At 33.5% G+C, this 24,620-nt stretch overlaps 2 protein-coding genes and 1 long non-coding RNA gene across 15 annotated transcripts in view; 1 reads left to right on the plus strand and 2 right to left on the minus strand.

Annotated features, from left to right (window-relative positions):
* Positions 1-18: 18 nt before the first annotated feature.
* On the minus strand, positions 19-4,682 carry LOC125060312. The gene is made up of 3 exons (XR_007118826.1): positions 4,549-4,682; positions 2,618-2,926; positions 19-791 (listed from the first exon to the last, which is right to left on the minus strand). It is a non-coding gene; the product is annotated as an uncharacterized LOC125060312 (long non-coding RNA).
* A 6,348-nt stretch (positions 4,683-11,030) lies between these two features.
* Positions 11,031-17,601, minus strand: LOC125060369 (pyrroline-5-carboxylate reductase 3). Its single transcript, XM_047665244.1, has 6 exons — positions 17,323-17,601; positions 16,922-17,181; positions 16,619-16,840; positions 15,793-16,004; positions 12,243-12,311; positions 11,031-11,392 (listed from the first exon to the last, which is right to left on the minus strand). Exons 1-5 carry the CDS (start codon positions 17,393-17,395, stop codon positions 12,248-12,250), a joined length of 831 nt encoding a protein of 276 aa, XP_047521200.1. The 5' UTR covers positions 17,396-17,601; the 3' UTR covers positions 11,031-11,392; positions 12,243-12,247.
* A 2,342-nt stretch (positions 17,602-19,943) lies between these two features.
* The window catches only part of LOC125060291 (protein lap4), a 101,086-nt gene continuing 96,409 nt past the window's right edge, over positions 19,944-24,620 (plus strand). For 10 of the 13 annotated variants that reach the window (XM_047665128.1, XM_047665129.1, XM_047665131.1 and 7 more), the window contains exons 1-2: positions 19,945-20,287; positions 21,421-21,538. In XM_047665128.1, coding sequence (XP_047521084.1) covers positions 20,129-20,287; positions 21,421-21,538 — 277 coding nt within the window. In that variant the 5' untranslated portion in view covers positions 19,945-20,128. Of the gene's footprint in view, positions 20,288-21,420; positions 21,539-24,620 lie in introns of all 13 variants that reach the window. The other 3 variants (XM_047665122.1, XM_047665123.1, XM_047665130.1) reach the window with 2 other exon arrangements.

A 24,620-nucleotide genomic window follows, 5' to 3' on the forward strand; every position in this document is an offset into this window, starting at 1 on the left:
GATATTAATAATAAAATTCTAATAAAAAATCCTCGAAAATTTAGGCTAATAGTTGAAACAGTTTTATTCTTGATCTATATCTCCGTTTAAAAAAAAACTATAATTATGTCCGAAAAAGAGTCCCGAGGTCAACGGCGTTATTGAGGCTCTTAAATAATGAAAATGTTAGCCGTAGGCTACCTATTCTAAATTAAATATTAAGTACATAAAGTATTACCTATATAATTCGGATTGCATATTCAAGTAAAGATTTTATATCATAAAAAGTATTTAAGAATACTAAATTAGGACACAGTTTCAAAGCTATTTTATGAATTTAATCTTATTAGAAATATGCGAACTAGCCCTTTAACAATTTTAACATTTCCAAAGAGTCTCAAAATTGTATATCTGTATTTTATAAAAAAAACTATGACATAGTTCAGAACACTAGAGGTTATTCACCCCTAAAGGTCAAGATGACGTAGTCTATCAGCAGTTAATTAGGAATACCATTTGTATAACTGCGAATGTTTCTTCTATTGGATCTAACTACTTTATTTAGATTCGGGCTCTAGTTACTAATTTAGTTCTGTGTCTAATTTTACAGGATTTTGTTACATTGCGTTTTTACGTTTCTTGATTATCTATAGGGGGGAGGTGGCTCATAGCGCGGTGTAGGTTGAACGGGTACAGTAACAACAGTTGTAGTGTGTACAACTCTGGTACGTGGTGGGTCGGGGCAGCAGTCACAGCAAAGACATGGTATACAACAGCAGCAACATGGACGACAGGATATGTTACAGCCCATCCTGAAAGTGATAAATATATTTATAAATACACTACTCTGCTCCATCATTCATGGGATATTAAGTCAGTCAGTAAAAAAATCTATAGGAGTTATCATGCATACCAGCCACAACAGGTCCTTGCCAGTTTTAAGTTTCAGATTTTATTGTACTTATTTAAATATACATAATATATTGTATATGTGGTTTTTTCATAAGTCTATTTAGATTAAGACGGTTGGGAATACCCAATGCCGTATTAATGGCATCAACCAGTATATTTCCTCATTTGTAGAGTTTTATAATTGAATATTAATCGACTATAAAAATATTTGTAGTTATTTTTACCTAGTGCAGCTCTATCAGTGTAAATACCATCACGTTGACGATAACTGAACAAGGTGATAAGATTATCAAAATTAGTATGAATTGCAAGATATTTATAATAGATATATTGACGTTAAAGATATATGTATAATTGTATATATTTTTTCAATCCAGTATTTAACTTTATTATCTAGTCTCTGCTATCTAGTCGAGACTAAAACCGAAAAATAAAACCATAAAATTAAGGTATTCGTAAACTTAGGTATTGGAGTTATTACACCATGCTATTAGTAGCTATTTACCTGGGTAAATTCGAGTAATGGGAAAAGACAAATATTCAATCGACCGACACTTTTAGACTAGATTTTAGATATGACTGTTTGTAGTGTTTCAGTTACTGTTTTGAACTGCCTCAATCACTATTTTTTTAATGAACAGGAGCAAAGGGGCAGGGTCTCACCTGATATTAGAGTCTGGCTAACGAAAGTAGATACTGGATTTTTTTGCAAACTTTTTATATGACAACACTACGGTCAAGTTAGTACGGTCAAAATACGGGTAAAATAAAAATGAATGTCAAAGTATCAAAGTGAGTTATTCCAACTTTCCATTTTACTTTAGGGCTGCCATGCTGATGTTTTTTAAAATTGCCGCGATTTTTCAGTATCAACTTTCATTAGCCAGACTCTAGGTTACCGCTGACCGTAGAGTATTTTAATGCCAGAGGGCTAGTGGGTGGGTTTCCGGACTTTAAAGAATGAATAAGAACGAACCAACTCACGATTACTACACGTCATTGAATATTACTAATTTTTTATAGCTTCATACAATAACATACATAAATATGTACCTCTATTGTTTGTAGTTAAACAACAAAAATTAATTGCCTCTAGAAATATTTCTTTTCGATAAATAAATAATCCATTGACGCAATATCCTATTATTAGCCTCGAATTCGTTCATGTTTTTTTTAATTTCCGATTAGCTTTGTGTCGCACGTCGTCACTTTTTGGGTCATAAACGCCAGTTCTCACTACGCATTTCTTCACCGTACAAGCAAATGTTAATTATGCATAGGAAGAAAGTAATTGGTGTCTTAATGCATGTAAAATAGTGCATATACAACGGTTAAAGGTCTTCAAGATAGTATAGCTAATGGAAATTATAAAGGATTAAACGGCTTGTTATCAGGTCCACACCATGTACAGCAAAGAAGGTGTCAAGGTGAAAACCGTGACGAGGCACAAAGTAATTTGCACATGTATGCCTTTACTTAAATGTAATGCTAATGAGTTCATTATACAATAATCTAATACTTATTTATTTCTATGGAATACCCCTATCTGCACGGTTTGTTTGCAGGAATAGATGCTCCTTGTATCTTGCCTTCTAAGAATTCGAATTATTGTTAAAAATTCACTGATTACGCTGTAGGTACTTATTGATAGTATGACATATTTAAAAAGTAAATATAAATAGCAAATCCAAGAAGCAGTGCAATCGGTCGTCCACAGTGTACTCACCTTAACTATTTGAGAATCCGTTTATCTGTATGAGGGGTAGCCCGGGTATCCCTGTGGTGGCTGCTGCGGGTATCCAGGGTAGCCTCCAGGTGGCGGATAACCTGGTTGTTGTTCAATATACACAGGTGGCTGTTGGATAATCACTGTCTGGGGCGGTTGTTGTTGCTGTTCCTGTCCACAAGCGTTCGGGCATAGACAAGGGATGCAACAACAGGCCGTTAACGCCAAACAACAGGGGTTTACGCTGCAGCAATCATCACCACAGTCGAACGATAAACACAACCCCATAGTGGAACGTTTCGCCTTCGACTAAAAGAATAAACCTCGTGATAACTTATCGCTCGTTTCCTGTATAGATGGTATTTACACCTCTAAATATATAGAAATACAATATAGAATCGCTGTAAGCTAATACTTGTGCTTATCTGATTTGGTTAGTATCTGATATAAGATAGTATTTATTGTTGGAATTAGTTTTATTTAAACTTAGCTAGAATTATTATCAAACTTTTATAACTTGATAAACAATTCAAAAGGTTATAAGTACTTATGTAAATTGATATTTTTACATACTTTGATTGATATTTTTTCTACTGGATTTTAAATTAAACGGAGTACGCGGCGGAGGCAAGTCCTCTTCCTATTCTTTTATCTATGACAGATTACATATGCAGTCGCTGACTGTTATGAACGCATAATCAAGCTCTACTTTCCTCTAAAGCTAAATCACATATATCTCTCATCGTTAAAGCACCGTTCGTAAGAAACGTTTCAGCGACTCACAAATAACGTGGCTTTTTGAAGAATTTTTAAAAGTCGGTTCTGAGATTAACCCTACAACCGCACAAACCTTACTTCTTTGTAATATTAGTATAGATAAATATTGTGAAATGATTGTTACCAGAATAAAATGAGGAATTTAAATTAATCAAAATTACATTCGGCTAGTGATTTTTTTAGTGATTTCTTCCTGGCAGCTATCACGATTCAGCCCATTAGTAATACAAAATAGTTAATAGAACATAACAGATAACGAAGATTATCTGATAAGGGATTTTATAAATGATTGTGAAATTAATACGTGTACGGATGCTAACATAATTGTCATGTTATCACTAATTACATTAAACTTTATTGATGAAACGCAAAGTAACATTTAACACATATTTATATTTGTTATAATGGAGTATAAAAGGATTCTCATAAAATTTCTTATGACAAGGACAACTATCAGTCGACGAACTGAGGCCATAACACGTAAAATCGACAACTTATAAAGCGCCCCGTGGCGGTATTTGGAACTAAACGGATATGCATTGTTCAAATAACTTGTACAATAATACAATTGGTACTTGACTTGATACTTGACGAAGCTATCGTAAATATCTCTGGTGGGCAGGAGAAACTGAAGCATGTAATCCTATCGTGAAGGGGTGACACAAATAAAGCCTTAGCGGGTAAAAATAATAAAAATATCCTTCTCGATATTATCTTATCTGTCGACACTGTCAGCTTTCGAGGTTAATATTGTTACCAATTCATGTATTATAAACGATAGGGCAAACGGCCGAGGGCTCATTATGTATTATTCACCCGAAACAAACGAAATAAAAGTTTCGGTTTGTTTTATAAATTTTCCAACCGATAAACGACATGACAATGTTAAACAATCATCGAAATAAAGAGTTTAATCCAATGTTAAATTACACTAAATGTATCCCTGAGGGACTTAATATGTATAGAAAGGTTGTATATGTTTAAGAATTCCTACTGTTTTATTGAAACACTTCAGCCGGGGCAAATTTCCAGCAAGCCTGTCTATTTATATTTAATTACACAACACTTTATTTACACTATCACGATTTATTTTATACTTTATTTAAATTGTGGACGACCTTAAGGTTCTACAAAGCGATACAAAAATGACCTACCTTTGTGTAATACGAAATCCACAACAAAATATTTTCTTGCACTCTTGTCAAACTGCGGGAAAACTGTGACGATCAATTGCGCCTGCGCACAACAAACGACTTAGTCACACTTATTGTCTCTTTCACTTATCTAGCATGCGAAAGAAAGAGATAATGCAAGGAAAATAAACGTTGCGCTGGCAATGAGCATTACGCATAAAATTTCAACATAAACCCGCTTTTCATATCTGACGACCTTTAATGAATACTCCAATTTTTATTCGATTAATACCTCAACTGGTTATCTTAATGGGAAAACAACGGCTATATTGAAGATACATCTAATTGTTTTTAATTAATACTCAATTATAAGTGACCGTATTTTTATACAAGTGTTAATTTATACTGTTTATGAACTATCGGATACGGGGATTATGCTAACAAGAATAAAATAAAATTATTGACCTAATTACAATACCAGTGAATAATTTACACATTTGCGAGCCTTGTGGCAATGTAAGTGTCCATGGGCGGCTGTATCACGTAACATCAGATGAGCCTCCAGCTCGTTTGCCTCCTGTTACATAAAAAAACCTTTTTGCAGTCAAGTGCAATCCTTTGTAACTTAATTACACCACAGAGAGAGGAGAAATAAACAAAATAGCTTTTGACGTCGGTTAAAAGAAATAAAATTGCAAACTGGGTGCAAATTTATGGTTATAACAAATTCGAATAATTCCTGGGTAACCTAACCTAACCCAACGACCACTGTGTTTTGGGATTTCCACCTTCAGGATCATCACGAGGCTTATAAAAATTAATAATACTACCTACAGAAGAGTTGCAAGACCCTTACTAAATAATTATAATATTGGACGGCAATTTGAGATTACATAAACATTACTTATATGTTAGGGAGCGTTCAAGTATTACGTAACGAATTTTGGGAGGTGGGGGGGGTGTCATTTTGTAAAACGTTACAATGCGGGGCGGGGATTGAATTACACGTTATTGTTAATATTATTTTCGACTTACACCACATAATAGTAACTGAAGAGTCACTAGGTGGTCACGAAACGTTTTACTATACTTGGGTACTGAAAAACGTTACGGCGAGTTACATGGGGGAGAGGGGGGTCAATAATCTCCAAAAATTGCGTTACGTAATACTTGAACGCTCCCTTATGTAATTTCTCTAGTTATATAAAAAATATATACAGAAAGGTTTATATCATTTGACCCGTATATAGCTTAGCTTTAAGTATTCTTTAGATTGACTAAACACAATAGAACTGTCAATTTCATAACTCTGGATTAGTTTAGGCCCGTTCGGGGCTATGCCCCCTTCGGGTAGAATGTTGGCTCGCGCCCTGCTGATACAGGGCGGTACGGGGTCGAACTTGTAGCTCTTGGTGGGGGCTGCAGCGCGCAAGGAGACGTTGGCCTCAACTCGCAACTCGCTCGTAATACTTGAACGCTCCCTTATGTAATTTCTCTAGTTATATAAAAAATATATACAGAAAGGTTTATATCATTTGACCCGTATATAGCTTAGCTTTAAGTATTCTTTAGATTGACTAAACACAATAGAACTGTCAATTTCATAACTCTGGATTAAGTAGACGCTGAAACATGTTTACGTGCTCGCTGTATTATTTTTTATAATTTAATAGTACGTTTAGGAAACTTAGAACAAAAATACTATGAAATTGTTAACGAAACACAGTAAGTAAATTTTCAAAACATATCATGAAAATTTAAAATTCAAATTGCAAATACTTTTAATAAATATTCGAATAGCCCCACTTAACATTTAAATTTCCTGTGGGGCGAGGGCCCCACGTTAGGAAACACTGCACTACACTGTAGCCATAATACCTTGACTAAAAAAATGACCTTACAGAAAATAGCAGGCAATACGCCACGGTTCGTAATTACAAGGTTAGATCTTGTTTTGTCACTTCCACATTAACATTGATCAATGATAAACACTAGCAAATACAATTCACCAAAACTATATTTCAACAAATGAAAACTAACTAAGCTGAAAAACTCGATATACTAATAAGAATACAGTCGCATGTCGCAAACTTAAAATTAAATACATTAGCATGTTTTATGTGTTTAACGATACCTAGGTGTTTTTTAATGGGGTTTCTACATGCACTGACCGCGCCCATTGTAGAGAAAATTTACTAGCAACCCGTGACTTTGTCTGAGTATAAATAATAATTGCATTGGAATAACTACAATAATTTGATTTAATATTAAAAGGCTTAAAAATTGTAACTTAAAATTGCAACGTCCAATGTAAAAATTGCCCTTTGTATTTTTAGAACTTATGAAGGAAACGGAATAACCTACGGTTCAGATTATATATTTATTTATGAATGTGATTGTTTTCACAATCATTTTATTTTTATGGTAGATAAAATTGGAGCCATATTAGTGGGTGATTAGTAGGATTAAAAGAGACTTTTTGACGTTTTTCATAAGTCGTGGATATTACTACACACTCCCTCTAGAGGGGTGTGTTTAGGCCCGTTCGGGGCTATGCCCCCTTCGGGTAGAATGTTGGCTCGCGCCCTGCTGATACAGGGCGGTACGGGGTCGAACTTGTAGCTCTTGGTGGGGGCTGCAGCGCGCAAGGAGACGTTGGCCTCAACTCGCTGCGCGCAGCCGATGGGGTCTAGTCCGGAGTGTCAAGTCCGGTGGTTAGGAGCCAAGGAGTATTCTCGACTTGGCCCTGGTGTCATAATCGTTGGTATCGGGCAGCTACGCGGCTCGCGGTCAAGCTCCGCCGGGTGAGACCCCCGGTGGCCCCGGGGGAGGCCCAGCGAGGCGACCAGCGGTCGTAGCCGCGGTTGCTGCCCTGGTGTCTAGTCCGGTGATTGAGGTATCCGCGGAGAATAGCTCACGCGGATACTTGTATTTGTCTGGTGGCCTGGAGTGCCACGGCGCAATGTCCTTAAGGTGGGGATGTTGAGAGGCGTCCGCTCGATCAAACATCCCCTTGGTGAGCCGTGCGACGAACTCGTCGATGGACTCCATCCTCAATTCTCACGTTATGGTGGCGTTCCTAACATAGCGGGGGGCCCCCACTGCGCGTCGTAGATTGATGTTTTGTACGGCGCGTAGTCTCTGGCGGTTGCACTCCTTTGTGTAGGAGTACCACGCCGGTGCCGCGTACGTTAGGTGTGGGCGCACGTACAGCTTGTACAGCGCGAGCTTGATCCGGAGAGGAATGTTGCCGCTGAGTAGGGGGTAGAGTGCGTTCATCGCACCCTTGGCTCTCCCTACTGCCCTCTTGACGTGGTGCCGCATTGAGAGTCGCCGGTCTATGGTGACCCCTAAATATGTGACCGGCGTCTTCCACGGCACATCCTGATCCATGAATCGTAGTGGCGGCGGCAACAAACCTTGGCCAAAAGTTTTTCATAGGTAAGATACTGCGCTATTTATACAGGACAAAGTAATTTTCTTCGCGACCAACAGATGGCACTAAGTGCGTAATGTTTTCTGTACCCAATAGATGGCATGGAATTCAATAATTTTTCAAAATAAACAATATGAATCACATCTTATGACAAATAAATGCAAAAAAAAAATAGTCTAATTCTCTAATAATTATATATATATATATATATATTATTATTAGGGAATTTTTAACAATTAATTATTTTACAATTAATATGACTGTAATGTTCGTATATTTACTAGCCATTAGAATACCAATAGAAAACCATTATTATACCCATTTCAGATATTTATCTATGACACAACATGTATTTGTCTTGACTTGTATGTAAATATTTTATTACCCATATATGTATCACTTATGCCCCACCATATTAAGTCGTCATTGATTATAATATACCTTTGAATGATTTTTCTTCTAACCTCACACCGATAAGTATGGCATTTTAGCTAACATGTAATTTAATAACTGAGATAAGGAAGCAAACAAAATCGTGAAATTAATCACATAAATCCTTATAATCTTATCGTTGGCATCGTGCTCAATCAATGCCAAAATAGAAGTTCTTACTGATACGACAGTCTGTTAGTGAAACTCGGTACCTTATGTACCAAACATGTGAAAGAAATGAGTGAACCATTCGATTTGTTATCACGAAAAGACGCGACTGAAACGTGTAAGGATGAAGAAGCTAATCTCATAGGATCACAGAAAACGGTGAAAGGAAATCGTTCGTTCTCATGGAATGACCCGTTTCGCTTAGGACCGAAATTTCATAGAGTGAGTAAGAGATTTCGGAAAATGAGTTGTGTATCGAAGACTGAGGATGAAGACATGCCCATCGAGGTACCAAGGCATAAGAGTATTGATATAGGCGTGGGCTTAGCTCGGAGGGTGTCATTATTTATTTTCACTAAACGGTCCGTTTGCTTACATCCGTACCATCCGTACACACCTAAGCAAACAACCAGGAAGATTTTTCTTCGGAACGATGAGAAACAAAAGCATTGATTGTTATATAAGTTCGTATTGATAAATTAATTACGATAATGAAAATGACGTATATTTTGACACTTTTGAAAGTGAACAATTCGGAGTTTAGAAATATTTGTTTTATTTAATTGTTTACGCCAAATATGAAAGTTGATCGAGACAAAACTTTTTTAGAAAATGCATTGCTGAGCGTATTGGGTAAATATTGTGTTTGTATTTCTTTTATGTATGATTTAATCAAATAAATACTTTGCAGAACACGTTTTTTCGATCTTTAATAATTCGTTAAAAAAATAACTGAGCAATAAAAATAAAAGAGGTTGAGTTCCATAGTTTATTATTCATTTACAAATACAGCAAAACAGAAATGAGGTAAAATATTACAATTGAGTATAGTTTAACTTTCCACTCAAATACTGTTATTAATATAGTTAATACTGTTATTCTTAAAATATATATGCTCAATTTGATTGGGCTATTAAATATTTAGGTATTTTTATTAACAGATAATAGAAAAAAATTGAGATTCAATAAAATAATTACAATATATTAGGCCAATCGTGGTCACTGACGAAGCGTCGCTATATTAATTAAGTACATAAGTTTATTTATAAATTTGTAGTACTTGAGTACCTAAACCAAAGAAATTACTCGTTTTTTTTCAGCGATAATGTAGGTTCGTCAGCGCTCAAAAGTAAAGCTGCTAGATTAGTATTTTGATTGCGTATTGAGTGGTGCCATTAAAGAGGTCATGCGTGAAAAAACTCCAAAATCTAGCGCTTTTAGCTGACTTTATTTATTTATTCCGTGATATGACAATTATAATCAAATAAGTTCTTTGGTTTTTCACAATAAATTTAGAACTAAAAACATACAAATACGACAGATTCTTGTAAGAGATAGACACATTTAACTTAAATATGCCGATGAATACCCATGTTAACGTAAAATTGTAAAAACCGTTAGATTGTAATCTATCTCGCGAGATTATAAAGTGTCGAAAGATTGTCAACTCAACATACTGCTTACAATTTAACGTATTATTATTCGGTAGATTGTAATCTATCGAAGTGAATCCGTCAAATTGTGAAACGGCCATTTTCTTCTTTTCTATTGGTTATAAGAGATGTGACATTCTCGTTTTCTATTGGTTATAAGTGATGTGACATTCTCGGTAAATTAATCGAATCGATTATTTCCTCATTTGTTAATTTTAAAGTTAAACCTAATTTAACCATTACTTGTCAAATGTACATCCATTACATTAACTTCATGTTTCAATTAGTGTAGGGTTCCGAAAATTTTGAAATTGTTCAAAAATAATCTAATTGAAACATGAAGTTAATGTAATGTATGTATTACCGAGAATGTCACATCACTTATAACCAATAGAAAACGAGAATGTCACATCTCTTATAACCAATAGAAAAGAAGAAAATGGCCGTTTCACAATTTGACGGATTCACTTCGATAGATTACAATCTACCGAATAATAATACGTTAAATTGTAAGCAGTATGTTGAGTTGACAATCTTTCGACACTTTATAATCTCGCGAGATAGATTACAATCTAACGGTTTTTACAATTTTACGGTGACACCCATAATGTGTGTTACGTATTCTAGAACGCGAAACAAACTCAAATCTTATTTCCAAATTTTTTCCACCGTCACAAAACTTTTGGTTTTAAATGTTAATAAGTAGAATTAAAAAAGTGCCGCAACTCAGCAATAAACATACAGTTTTTAGCTTCCAATTCGATTTAACTTTTACACATGTCCCACAAATCGAAGTCATGCTAAAATGGAGTGAGTGGTTTAACTGCATGAAAAATAATACAAAAATTCTCGTGTAATTTAAAATTATTGACATTTAAAAAAATTATGCACTTTCTATTATGACATCAAAGTGGCCGTGTTGAAAATACTGTGCAATGGGCAAGTGGCGTAAATAGATGACGCATTTAGTCTAAGCCCCAAGTTGTTTAACATTTTTTTAAGTAACAAAAAATGTTTTATTTTTAATTTCTAGGAAAACACTACGTATCACCCGACTTCCGCTTGAGGTTGGTTTATAGGGCATCTGTATCAATCTAAAGATTAGATTTTTAAAGTTAGATTATAAGTTTTGAGATAACATAGGATATGAAATATATATTTTTAGATAACCTGAAAAAAAATTACTTTTAGTTAAAACTACCCTGGGCTGACGGGTAGTTTGAGTAGGTTAGTAGGTAGGTTGAGACTGACACACGACTTATATACAAAAATTTCAAACTTAAAAAACAAACAAAAAAATAACTACATATGTAATTATTGTAAATAATTTGAACCATTCGCGAATCCACTCGGTCAAGCCGTATAGGTTTTAATACAATCAGAAGATTTATAAATCTAAAAAGAACAAAAGACATCAAATGTTTTGAAGCTAGAAACGAATAATATTGGAAAATAAATAAATATATATAATATGTCACCGTAAAATTGTAAACACCGTTAGATTGTAATCTATCTCGCGAGATTGTAAACTGTCGAAAGATTGTGAACTCAACGTACTGCTTACAATTTAACGTATTATTATTCGGTAGATTGTAATCTATCGAAGTGAAACCGTCAAATTGTGAAACGGCCATTTTCTACTTTTCTATTGGTTATAAGAGATGTGACATTCTCGTTTTCTATTGGTTATAAGTGATGTGACATTCTCGGTAAATTAATCGAATCGATTATTTCCTCATTTGTTAATTTTCTACCTTTGTTAAATCTACCGAATAATTATACGTTAAATTGTAACCAGTACGCTGAGGTTCACAATCTTTCGACAGTTTATAATCTCGCGAGATAGATTACACGGTTTTTACAATTTTACGTTAACATATATATATATGTATATATTATACATGGATCCGTTTAAACTTTTCCTGAACTATCACAAATATATCAAGATCAAAATTGGCCAAATCGGTCCAACCACTTACTTACCAGTTTTAGCGAGACAAACGAACAGCTAATTTTTATATGATTAGACATTTCATGCAAGTAGTTCTAATTCAGCCATCATATGCAAATAAAGGATGATTAAGTTAACTATTAATGAACGACTGAGTATTGTAAAATTATAATTTCAATACTGTAAAGAGTTAGATATGCAAAAATAAGATACACTAATGTCTACAAGTACAATGTACATTATGTTGTTTTGTACAAAAAATAACTTTTTTAATTCTACCCTCATTTCTTACCAGAGTTTTTACTTCTTTTCCATTTCCTTAGTCCGCAACACTGCCGCTTCGATTGCATTAATTAATGTTGCCCTATAAAACAATTTCATGTTTAATTTTTTTTTTTTTTTTTTATATAATAGGGGGGCAAACGAGCTTGCGGGACGACCAAAAAGGGTAGTCCACGCAGCCCATAGACACCCATTTTAGTGGGTGCGTTGCCGGCCTTTGAGGGAGGAGTAGGCTCGTTTTTTAAAAATTTGGAGGTCGTATCTCTGAGGGAAGACCCCCCCCCGGGAGCCGATTCCACAGTTCGCTAGTTCGCAAAAGAAAATGCCTAGTGAAGCGGACCGTGGAAGACCTCCAACCATCAAGATGATGCTGGTGAAATTTAGAGGTCGTTCGGCTCGTACGGTGTTGAAAAGAGGCAGGAGGGATCAACCCAAACAATTCTTCAGAACACTCTCCGTAATAAATTTTGTAAAAAACGCAAAGAGACGCAATGTCTCTGCGTAGCGATAGAGAATCAAGCCGATCAGTAAGACATTGGAGATTGACAATTCGACAAGCCCTTCGCTGAATTTGGTCAAAAGGAAGAAGCTGGTATTTGGGAGCACCGGCCCAGAGATGCGAGCAGTATTCCATATGAGGTCGTACTTGAGCTTTGTAGAGCTGCATACGTTGCACCTCAGTGAAATACTGCTTAGCCCTACCCAAAACACCCAGCTTTTTGGAAGCCAGTTTGGCTTTTTCTTCCAGATGACTGCGAAATTGGACTTCTTTCGAAATGCCAACCCCAAGGATACTGAGGCTGTGTGACGAACTAAGGAGAGCGCCTTCAAATTGGGGAGATACGACAAAAGGATCTTTCTTGGCAGAAAACGAACAAACCTGAGTCTTTGTAGGATTAAACTTAACAAGGTTGTTACTACCCCACACAGAAACCTTCTCCAGAATCGACTCAATTTCGAGAACGTAATACGTGAAAATTAAAATAAGTCAATGTTCCCTCGTTCAGACCGTACGGTGAAGGTAAACATCGTAAACCCAGAATGGTTGGGCAGGGACTGAAGGCTGATCAACTAGTAGTGGATAAGTAAACACATAGCATTATTATTATTACACGAAATATGCTGTAATGTCCTGCTTCTTGGAGTGTTTTACGGCTCACCAACACCACAACACTTGTACAAACGTCCTACACAACCGCTCCGTTCGGGTGTCGGATTACGAGTGACTGTCTGACAAGTGACAAGTGACGTAGGCGCATGAGACAACCAAGTAACACTTTATTTAGTCAATACACTACATATGGCTTTTCTGCATCCAAGGTTTACGTAGAATTAGAATAGACTTTATTTTTTACAGTTTTAACGAATAAAATTTGTATTTTGGCAAAAGTCCGACAGTTCTTAACACCGGAACAGCTCCATAATATTTATCAAGCTCAGGTCCGTTCGTGTGTGAAGCACTGCAGTCATGCTGGGCCGGTGCTTTCAAATGTCATCTCAATGCCTTTGATGGTATTGAGAGGCGGTCTAAGCAAATTCGCCGATTTTGAGTCTTGACCGTCGCTGTTCAGTCAGCCTTTCGGTCTTCTATATATTGAACTGCGGATAATGCTCCATGAAACAATCTGATACCGTCATCCCCGTTTAAACTTTAAGTTTCATCCCTTCGTTGTTGACATCTTTAGGTGCCGCACTGCACGATTTGGTTCGTCGTTTCTTATAAAAACAGCAATGGAGTAGAACCGTACATAACTCATTGCCCTCTTCCATCTTCTCTTGACAGTATATGCGTTCATTTAAGCGGTGGTTAAACAGGCATATGCTGTACAGGCGTTTTTGATGATGGGGTCGTCACGTCCCAACGCCAAAAAAAATCTGGATGTGGCTAAACATCTATCCAGTTTTATATAAAGCCTTTATATTACTTTTCATATTTCTTCAAAAAAATATTAACAATTGACTTATATAAAGAGCTACTGTAATATTAGGTACTATAATTTAATAATTTTTTTAAAAATTAAGAAAAATTAACTGTCTCAATGTTAAATGTAATCAAAATCGTGTAAGACTTTAATATTTTATAACACAAATGATAAGAAACTGTTTTTACAATATAAAATATATGTGGTAATATAACATTTAAAAAAACCACAGAATAATCAGTATGGTATCAGGACACTGATAGTGTATTTAATGTATAAAATATATAAAATCATAATTTATTATAATTTATATTTTTATTTATATAATTACTAGCTGGCCTGGCGAACATCGTACCGCCTAACAGTCGATTCTTTATTTTTTTTAACACTTATTCTGCTATTCGGTCTAGCTAGTAAGATAAAAAAAGAAAGTTGATAATACAACAAATACATTGTGTCAAAAAATAAAAATTTACCTTCCCAGAACCCCTCCACTAACACTTGAACTTTATGATATGGTATTAAAGTTCAAATTGACTTTAAGTATTATTACGAATCTTTTGTATGGGAATATAGAAAAGCGTTGTTTTTAGACTTTTTCGCTCAATTTTTTTTATTTTTCTCTCCGTAAAAACCATCCTCGTACTTCAAGGAATATTATAAAAAAAAAACTGACAAATCGGTCAAGCCGTTTTCATGTTATGCCGTGACAACGGAAAACGGGTTTCATTTTTATATATATAGATAAAATCATAGTTACAATATTTCCCAAAATATTATTCGGTTAGTTTCAAGGTATATATTCAGTCCTGCTTGTTTTGAAACCGTAGATGTGTCATAGTTTTCAGCTATCACTTACAGAGATATGCGGATAGCCATTTCTCAATCAACACCAAATCACATTGAGGGAGTGGCCCATTTATATATATCAAAGAGTATTGTTATGTTGTAACTAATTGGGACTGCTTTATTTTTGAACAATATGAGACCTATAACTTTGCTCCATCTTATATTAGTCTCATTTTATCATTTAAACAATGAGTTTTAAAGGAAAAATTTCCATACAAACCTAAGATTTTCATTTTCATTAACATTTTTTCATGGTTACATTAATGTAAAAAGCATATTAAGACATATTGTGGCACTTTATGTAAAGTAATGAAAAAGTAATAAAAAAACATTGTTTTTCTAAAAGATAATTTGCATAATAATTAAAGTAATTGGTTTGTTCATAGTGACACATTTTAAGTGAGACATTGAACAAGAAAAATGAATTTGCAGGCTCTGAATAAAGAAAAAAAAATAAAGACAGACTTAAAAGGAAAGTGAAACACCCAATATTCCCGGTGGGTAACTAGGGGGTTTATGAAGCAAGGAAGCATGAGCTGATGTTTTATTATTAATTTATTCTATGATAACCAATTCTGTGTGCCTTTTTCCTTATTGTATTCCAATCTCGTCCAGGTCTTAGTATTTCCTGCCATTATAATGATATTTTCATAAAAAATCTTTCGATCTTTAAAATAGCCTACCTCTGTTTCTTTTACGGCCTCTTGGTTGCCATAGTGTTACAAATTTGCTCCATTTATGTGCTCCTATCTTTTGAAGAAAAGAATTGACAATTATTGTATATTGACATACCGAAATTTGCCCTGTTCCAATGCAGTGACACCACAGATGGTCGATCCACCAGGTGAACAGACTTCATCCTTCAAGAGGCCAGGATGTTTGGTATTCCCTAGTACCATTTTTCCACTACCCATGACCATTTGGGCAGCAAGTCTCATTGCTAAGGCCCTGGGTGCACCTTGTTTCACTGTACCATCTGCTAAGGCTTCAATTGCAATATACATCTGGAAATTAATTCTTTTATTTAGTATATGAAATTAGTAATTTTTTACAAAAGTTTCTTAAGAATAAATTAAAACAACATATAATAAAGCCCTACGGTAGAATAATAAATTAGGTAGGAAATAAGGAATACACAGAAAGTTTAAAATAAAATTATCTCTGAGCACTTTTCATAGTAAGAAAATTGTGAAACAAAAAAAAAATATCTGGAATATCTAACTAGAGCACAATAGTAAAATTCTTTCAACAATATATAATCATGTCATTATTCATTTGCTTTACATTATCTCATCTGTACAAATGTATATGACCTTGGAACAGTAAAAAATTAACCATGTTTGAGTTACAACTTGCCACTTATTTCATGTATGTTTTTAACAATAATTTATTGTAAATTATTTTAATTTAAATAAAATTATTGATTTATTAGAAAATTAACAATTTGATTTATTCATAGTAATTATTTGTAAAAAAAACTATTAGCTATTTAATAGCAAACAATTTCTATAAGAATCTTAATTAATTAAATTGGCACATGTTTTATATTTGTTCATACTTGCCAAGAAGTAGTTCTTAATATAAATAAGACTGTTTTGTAGACAGTAAGAATACTCACAAAAGCAGGGCCACATCCAATAAGAGAGCCTAAAGATGCTATTAAATTTTCAGCAACTCTTTCACAAACACCACATCCTGAGAGAATTATTTCAACCTTTCTGCACTGCTCTTCAGTGACTGTATTATCTGGTGTGTATAAACAGGCTCCAGCACTGACTGCCATAGGTGTGTTTGGCAATGTTCTGATCACTTGTTTTTCACCAGGTAGAATACTCAGAGCCTGCAATATATTTCAATAATTATATTCCTATAATAAGAATACTTAAAAAACTTTTTACAATAAAATTTTAACAGGTCAAACCTTGTGTAATTGTTCTATATTAGTGCCAGCTAATATTGAAACAAATAATACTTTCTTAGCAGGCATATTCGGAGGTAATGTATTGTAGCAGTCACTTATAGCATTTGATAAAAATTGTGGTTTGACTCCAAGAAATATCATGTCACAGGTACTGTAAATGTCTCCATTCTTATTTGTTATGTTAGCACCTAGTTCTTTCCAGTGTAATAGATTTTCCAAATGAGGTCCCGATACAAAAATCTTTGATGCTGGATGGTCACCTATATAAAAAATACATAAGATACTATAAATATGTATTGCAACATTATATAATAGAAGTGTATCGTTTTGAAACAATTAATCATGCTCAGAAGACTACCTAGGCCTTCTGGCGTGTTGTTCTCATCATTCTGATTTCTTACCATTTCTCAATATCCCTTGAAAAATTGCTGTAGACATATTGCCTCCTCCGATAAAGCCCAAATTGTAAGACATTTTCAGTCTCTAATATAGACGATATTCTTGGGGTATGATTTACAAGTGTGAATAAATATTTTTTTTAAACGTGTGAAATTATTATTTCTAAGGTCATAGAAAAACCACTTTAGAATAAGTTTTGCGATCCTAAGTAAAGTAATAATTACCAAAAATAAACTTGATGTATTGTATAATAATATATATAATATTATAAATGATCTGGCATAATAAGTATTCGGAAATATATTTAGTGGAAGCCAAATGTCAAATGTGAGTAACTAGTAACTACTTTTTTATTAAATTTTGTTTGAATAAAATTCGCGCGCGAGTCGCGACTATGAAACTATAAATCAATATTCTGTAGGGATGTGAAAAAATAATCGGTTAAAATCGATTTTATTAAAAGTAAAAATCGATTTTTTTATCCGATTTTTGAAGTGAAACTTCTTTAGAATCGTTGTGATTTCAAACCGGATGCAACGGAAAAAGTGACAGTAAAAAGAGACAGACGCATAAATTCGTAGGATTTGGCGTGGGAGAGAATGAGATGGGAAGAATTGTGCAGTGTATAAACTTTAAATTAGCGTGTATTTGATCATTTTCTGAATTGAAAAAACATAGATGTGCAAAAAATTAAATAAGTAATAATCATCGAATTTCAAACTTTCATTATTTTAGTTTTTACCAAATAAAAGATTGATATTAAACTTATAAATGAAAATTTAACATAGTCCTACATTTAGTTAGTGAAAAAAGTATAATTTACATATTATTCATTATAAAAACTTTGTTTTTGATGGTTTCACTTCTACCACGTGTGAATTGCACACATGAGTTTTTTTATATTTAAAATAATCGATTAATAATCGATTATTTTTATAATTGAAAATCAATCATAGTCGATTTTTTATCTGCCACCTACCGACATTATGTTTGGTCTTTTATAACCCGGACCTTGAACTATTAGGGATATTCGATATGTACAACGATGTTTACAATGCGATACATTGAATCCGATTCTTTGAAGATGTATTGATATTATACTCGATGCATTGATGTTTTTTTGTAAAATATCGAAAGGAGGATAAAACCAGTTAATTTTACAAAATCTCAAGTTTGAATGGAACACTATAATTTAAAAGTAAAATTAATTTATTCAGCAGCACAAGACTACATAGGTACAATTAAAAAGAACACAAAAATACCGCAATGTGCTACTGAAAAGGCATACACTCAATTTTGATACAATTATCAAATTTCACGTAAAATCTATCAAAACGAGATTAAGTTAATTTCGATTTTGATTATTATACGTTAATTTGTGTTTATAATTTCTAATGTTTATTTTTAATTAAAAAAAACATGAAAAATAAAATATTCAGGGTGTTTATTTTGAAATTAATTCAATAATTAGGAAAAAATCGATTATTTTTTTAAGAAAAATCGATTATTTATTCATCGATTTTTCATGCTAAAAAATAATCGATTAATAAAAAATCGATTTTTTATGCAGAATGTGACATCCCTAGACTATTCTGTAATCTGTCATAACATGGCGCGACAACGTGCCAAGTACCAAGTGCCTACTGTCATGAGTCAGATCCCTTGCAAAATCTCTACAACAGAGTAGCAGCCTTTACTACCGGGCGAGAGGCAATTCCCGTCTATAATTTTAACGAAATTTGTTATCTCTCACTAAAGTTCAGACCCTGGTAAAACCAAAACTTAATTACAAACAAATATATTAAGTTCATATTTATTATATTTTAATTTATGAGTAATTTGTCATTGAATTCACTTAACCTAAATTAAAGACAAATATTATATTGTAAAGTAGTACCTAAAAATTAAACACACCACAGTAACAATTTATACAATGCTGAATACAATATTTTTAGATGTTGATCATACCAATAATTGGTACCAATTACAGTATCAATGGCAGTTCGAGTCCTTCGAATGTTACGTACCTACCAATAAAATTTTTTTGAAGATCGGATCGATTTTCTGATTGGTCCTAATCAATGTGATATTTAATTTAAATCTTAAAATTGCGTAACGCGATACAAATTTAATATCAAATATTATTATTCAGAATTTTCAGAATTTTCAGACTATGTGATTTCTTGCAATAAATGTCTGAAGTAAATGTTGGCCGTATAAATTAATACGCCAATACAGTACTGGACTATACAATAGAATAGTGACGAATTAAGGACTGTAGTAATAAATAAAATAGTGTTAATCATATTAGACATTATCTAATATCTTCTAATTATTTAGTATTAGTTCTTTTCTTGTTTTAGTTGAATAAATCCGGCCTTGTCGCTGGTTCTTTTCTTACTAAAATTTATTTCCTACACCTTCCGTTTAACATTCCAATAAAACTAAGGTATAAAACAGATACAGAACTTGATAAAATCTATACTTTATTTTAATGTAAATGGATTATAATTGTATTGATTCACGCACATTTATACTCTTTATTTATCTGTGGTGCATATACAAATATACTCTGAAAAGTTAATAGCTGTGAACTGTGAAACAGTGGCAATCGGCAGGTGGCAACACTGAATTAGTTTGTGGCTTCATTTTTAAGGGTGAGGTGTTAAGAGATTCCCCTTGTCGTTTTTATATTGTTCTAACATAAAGTACAAAATGCTGGTGTAGTTCTATCAACTAAAAGTGCTCGAATATGTGTCGTGATAGTGAATTATACGAGAACAGTTTCATTAAAGTGTAGTTTCCATCATGTTTCGATGTATACCTTTGTTCAAATGTAATCGTCAAGTGGAATGTGTAGACAAGCGGCACTGCTCGTTGCCAACAGTACCTGAAGACATTTTACGTTACTCCAGGAGTTTAGAAGAACTGTTTTTGGATGCTAATCATATACGAGATCTGCCTAAGGTAATTAATTAATTACACTTAAAATAACAGTTACTGACTTTTCATTCTCTGTGGGCGTTTACCATATTATCAGTAACGTAAATAGTGTGACATTAATTTCGTCACGAATTCTTTGGTTAACTTATTTAATATAGAAGCTTTAGTAGTGTAAGAAAATATATCATATTATTTATAATTCTCTAAATATCTATATCTATATAATATACATCATGTGTTGTTGTAGCTTTATGCCTAGCTTTTGCTATTAATACTTTAATTGATACTGGCTAATAAAGCAGGCAAAACTATACATATAATAAGACAATTCCTACAACGTCTAGTGTGGCAAGAGCAACGCAAAGAGGCAGCAGCTCTCTCTGTGTTTTTTCACTGATTATCTCTCTAGTTCTGTCTTAATCTGATCTGCAATTGGTGCATGCTATTTCGGAAACTACAGAAACAATAGTGTTGTGCCATGAGCTGTATCCAGGCTTTTTGACCTATAAAGTTTTAGAATAGTTTGTTTAGAATATAAATAACAAAAATAAAAATATCATGGGAAATGTTTTAGTTTCAGGGGCAAGGTATTTATATAGTCTATATTATGAGGTTGAATAATGTTGAATAAGGGTATAATTTTTTATGTATGCAGTATTTCACTCACTCTCTGTTTCTCTGCTGCCTCTGCGGCTCCATATGTTTCTTGGCCTCTTTAACTAACAATTTCTACCACTACCTGTCCTGTGCTACTTCTTGTCGGTCGCTGGCTTATATATTATGTTGTATGCTCTATGTAGTCTACACTATTATACGATAAATGTTTTAAACTAGACTTGGAAAAAATCATATGATATAATGCCATGCAAACATGTGTATGAAATATTTAAGTATGCAATGCTTTCTTGAGCTTTGCTATAACTATTATATGATTCACATTTTTAGGGTAGCCGTAGGTGAGCATTGGGATTGTAATACAAAAGATATGAAATCAAGGCTATAGGAAATAGTGAAATAAATTGTCTCTTTTGACATAAATTGTAAATAAATTTTCTCTTCTATTATTTAAAATATATAATACACCTTGTATTTATAATTATTGTTTTTGCCTCAATGCTGGAGCAGGTCATAATTATATATTATTTCTTTCCTTTCAGAACTTCTTCAGATTACATAGACTGAGGCGTTTGGGTCTTAGTGATAATGAAATACACAAATTGCCATCAGATATTCAGAACTTTGAAAATTTAGTTGAATTAGATGTATCTCGAAATGGTGAGTTTTACCTTTTTTTTTAAAAGATTTACTGTCATCAACATGATATAATTCTATGTGTCTATATTTCTTTAGTCCATGACTATTAAAATACAAATTTATAAGAGGTGTTAAAATTTATTAACATTAAACATCTCTATATATATGATATATATGTGAGTTATTATTTAACATGATGGACAAGCAAACTTATGATTGCTCTTATATGACCTTTGTGCAAAAATTTTGACAATACTTAACAGTAGTAGTATTCTGGCAGGATGTCCAAAAATTAGTGTAAATACTGTTATAGATAAGGTGGCAAATAGAGACAGTTTATTTGTATGCGTAGCAATGATTATCCACCCGCATAACGACGCGTACGTGCAAACTATACACTAGCGAAATTTATATGTGTATTTTTGTTTCAATTACGTCCGATACTGGGTAGTTTGTTTGGCCAAAACTATGAACGTATTTAGGTTTGGATTTTCGTTATAAAGTCATATCTTAAATAATAGTTCTAATTTAGGGCTCCTATCTTTATTTTATAGGACTGAATTCTTATAAAAAACTACGGTGATTATACGTTAAGTAATTTAAATATCAAATAATAAGTTAATTTGAAATTTGCATTTTTATTCACAATATCGACCCTACGTTGCTAAAGTCAAATAAAGGCACTTCAGGCACAAGCGTACTCATAATCTAGCTAGCTAATTTGCATTAGGGCCAGGCGTGGCTGATTATGCCTAAAGCCCTCTTTGTATTCAACATGCAGGGCCTGATTAACCCTTAGGCTAATTAGGCTGCAGCCTAGGGCGCGACGATCTAGGGGGGCGCGGGCGCACTGAAATCGTGTCTTCGCCAGCATCACCTCTTGCATATTTCAACTAGACCGAGACAAAACACTAAATAAACTGTAAACTGGATCTACAAGCAGATGGCAAATATTAGTATCGATGGTACTAAAAATCTGTCAAAAACTCGAAAAAAATCAAAGTAAAGAGATCAAAATAAATTGTGCCTTTGGAACTCTGTGCTCGTAAAATTTCAAATCGTTAGTACACAGCTACAAGCAAATTCTGATGATTTATCTGACGTTGTTACTCTTTATAAGACATTGCTTATCTTAATACGTTGCGTGACGAAAAAGAGTTTAAAAATTTGGAATCAGAGGCAATCAAGAGATGCGAAGTGACCACGTGCATAAATCATAATACAGTAAACACAACGTTTGGTTTCTTAAGGTAACTGTATGAACTAGACAACAGTGGATTTATTAAAAGCAAAGCAAAGGAGTTAAAACAACTAACTAAATGATTTAGGAGAAACCTTTGCAGAAGAATGCGTCCATTTGGCACAGTTTTTAAAATCTAACACCAAGGCCTATATTGCTGCCAGAACCCCAAAGGGTCTGTTGCAGTTAATAAAAAGTTTTAATATTTCAGATATGCTCCCGAATGTGGAGATAATATTAAGATTTTTTTGACAATGAGTGACCAACTGCAGCGGCAAAGGTCTTTTTCAGCACTTAAAAGAATAAAAAGTTACTTGCGCTCCACACTCCGCCGTCGGAAAAGTGACTTTTTACAAGCTATTAAATTTTAACAGTTGACAAAATGTTTCACTTTTTTGATACCTCTCGTCTTTTTTAAAGACAGCAACAGTAGTGTAAATATTTTAAAAATAACTTAATGTCGAAGCAACATCACACACTAGATGACCACGTCTATAGTTATTAGCCACAACAACTAAGTTGTCCATTGAAACTAAGCCAATAGGAGTAATGTGGCCAAATACGACATTGATTTGGTTTCCAACTTGGTAGCCTGTCATGATTTTGGTCGTATAATTTGTGAGGTGCTTGGCTTTTGTGTACGGTCAGCTAAAAATGGTTACAAGTCGTGCAAATGAAAGGACAGCGTTTGTTTCGCTTGCAGATCTGTAAATTTTTATAGAACCATGTTAAAATTTTTACACTAGTAAACAAAGTCAAAACTAATATAAGTACTACTTTTTAGACCGGCCGTAATACACCTGTCACCTGGCGGGGGCGCATCCTGATAAATAGCCTAGGGCGGTCAGAACTCTTAATCAGGCTCTGTCAACATGTGTAATTTCTAGTGTCATGTACACTTGTAGCACCGATAATTAAACCGATATTAAACAATAGAGCCTTTAAAGATTTAAATTCATGCCTCTAATTAATTGAAGTAGGTTCTTTATAAGGTTCAAGTTAGTTATTTTTACAAAGAAAGCAATGCGATGCACACAAACCGTGTTATGACATAACACATACAAATTTAATCGTGGTCAGTACCACGGATTTTGCTTCTAAAGTTGAAAATACACGATCATACATCATACATGATCATTATAAGAAATTGTACTGTTTTACTAATTATCACATTTGATTATAATTTCATTTCGTATCAATTATGTCTTCGAGTTTTATATTGATTTTGCTAATTGTTTTCAGCTCCGATTTTAAATCTAATGTAATCAAATTTCAAGCAACAATAAACATTGATTTTCCGTGTCCTGTGTGCTTTAATTAACTTAATTAAAGTTAATTTTCCTCCGTCGTGTCTCAAATATAGGTTTTTATACAAACGAAACGTCAATATGATTTAGATTTGTTTTCGAAACTTACATTAGTGTTTTTAGGCAAATAATTAGAGAACAGTAGATATTATACGCTGATTCGCGTGGGAATAGAAAGTGTAAATTGTACAATCTACGCGAAACGATGGCGGGAAGCGACTTTGTTCTATAGTCTATAGTTCTACTGTGTAAATATATTTTACTTAAGCAAGAGTTAAAATATATTTTACTTCTTAAATACTTTGTAACCATATTTTTAGCGTTACTAATAATAATATAGCCTAATCAAGCAATTACTTTTGTTTAAAATATTAAAATAAATTATGTTGAAAAATATTTCTCTTTACTTTCGTTTCTGTTTGTTATCTCAGATTATTCTTAGTTAGTAATTACCTCGGGCCAGAACAGATGCAATGGTATTTATGAAAAAGTAATTAGTAATGAATTAAAAGAATTACGTATAAAAATACTTATTACTTATAGAATGAAAAAATTG

This window comes from Pieris napi, chromosome 21 (genome assembly GCF_905475465.1).
Source record: "Pieris napi chromosome 21, ilPieNapi1.2, whole genome shotgun sequence".
NCBI classification, from domain to species: Eukaryota; Metazoa; Arthropoda; class Insecta; order Lepidoptera; family Pieridae; genus Pieris; species Pieris napi.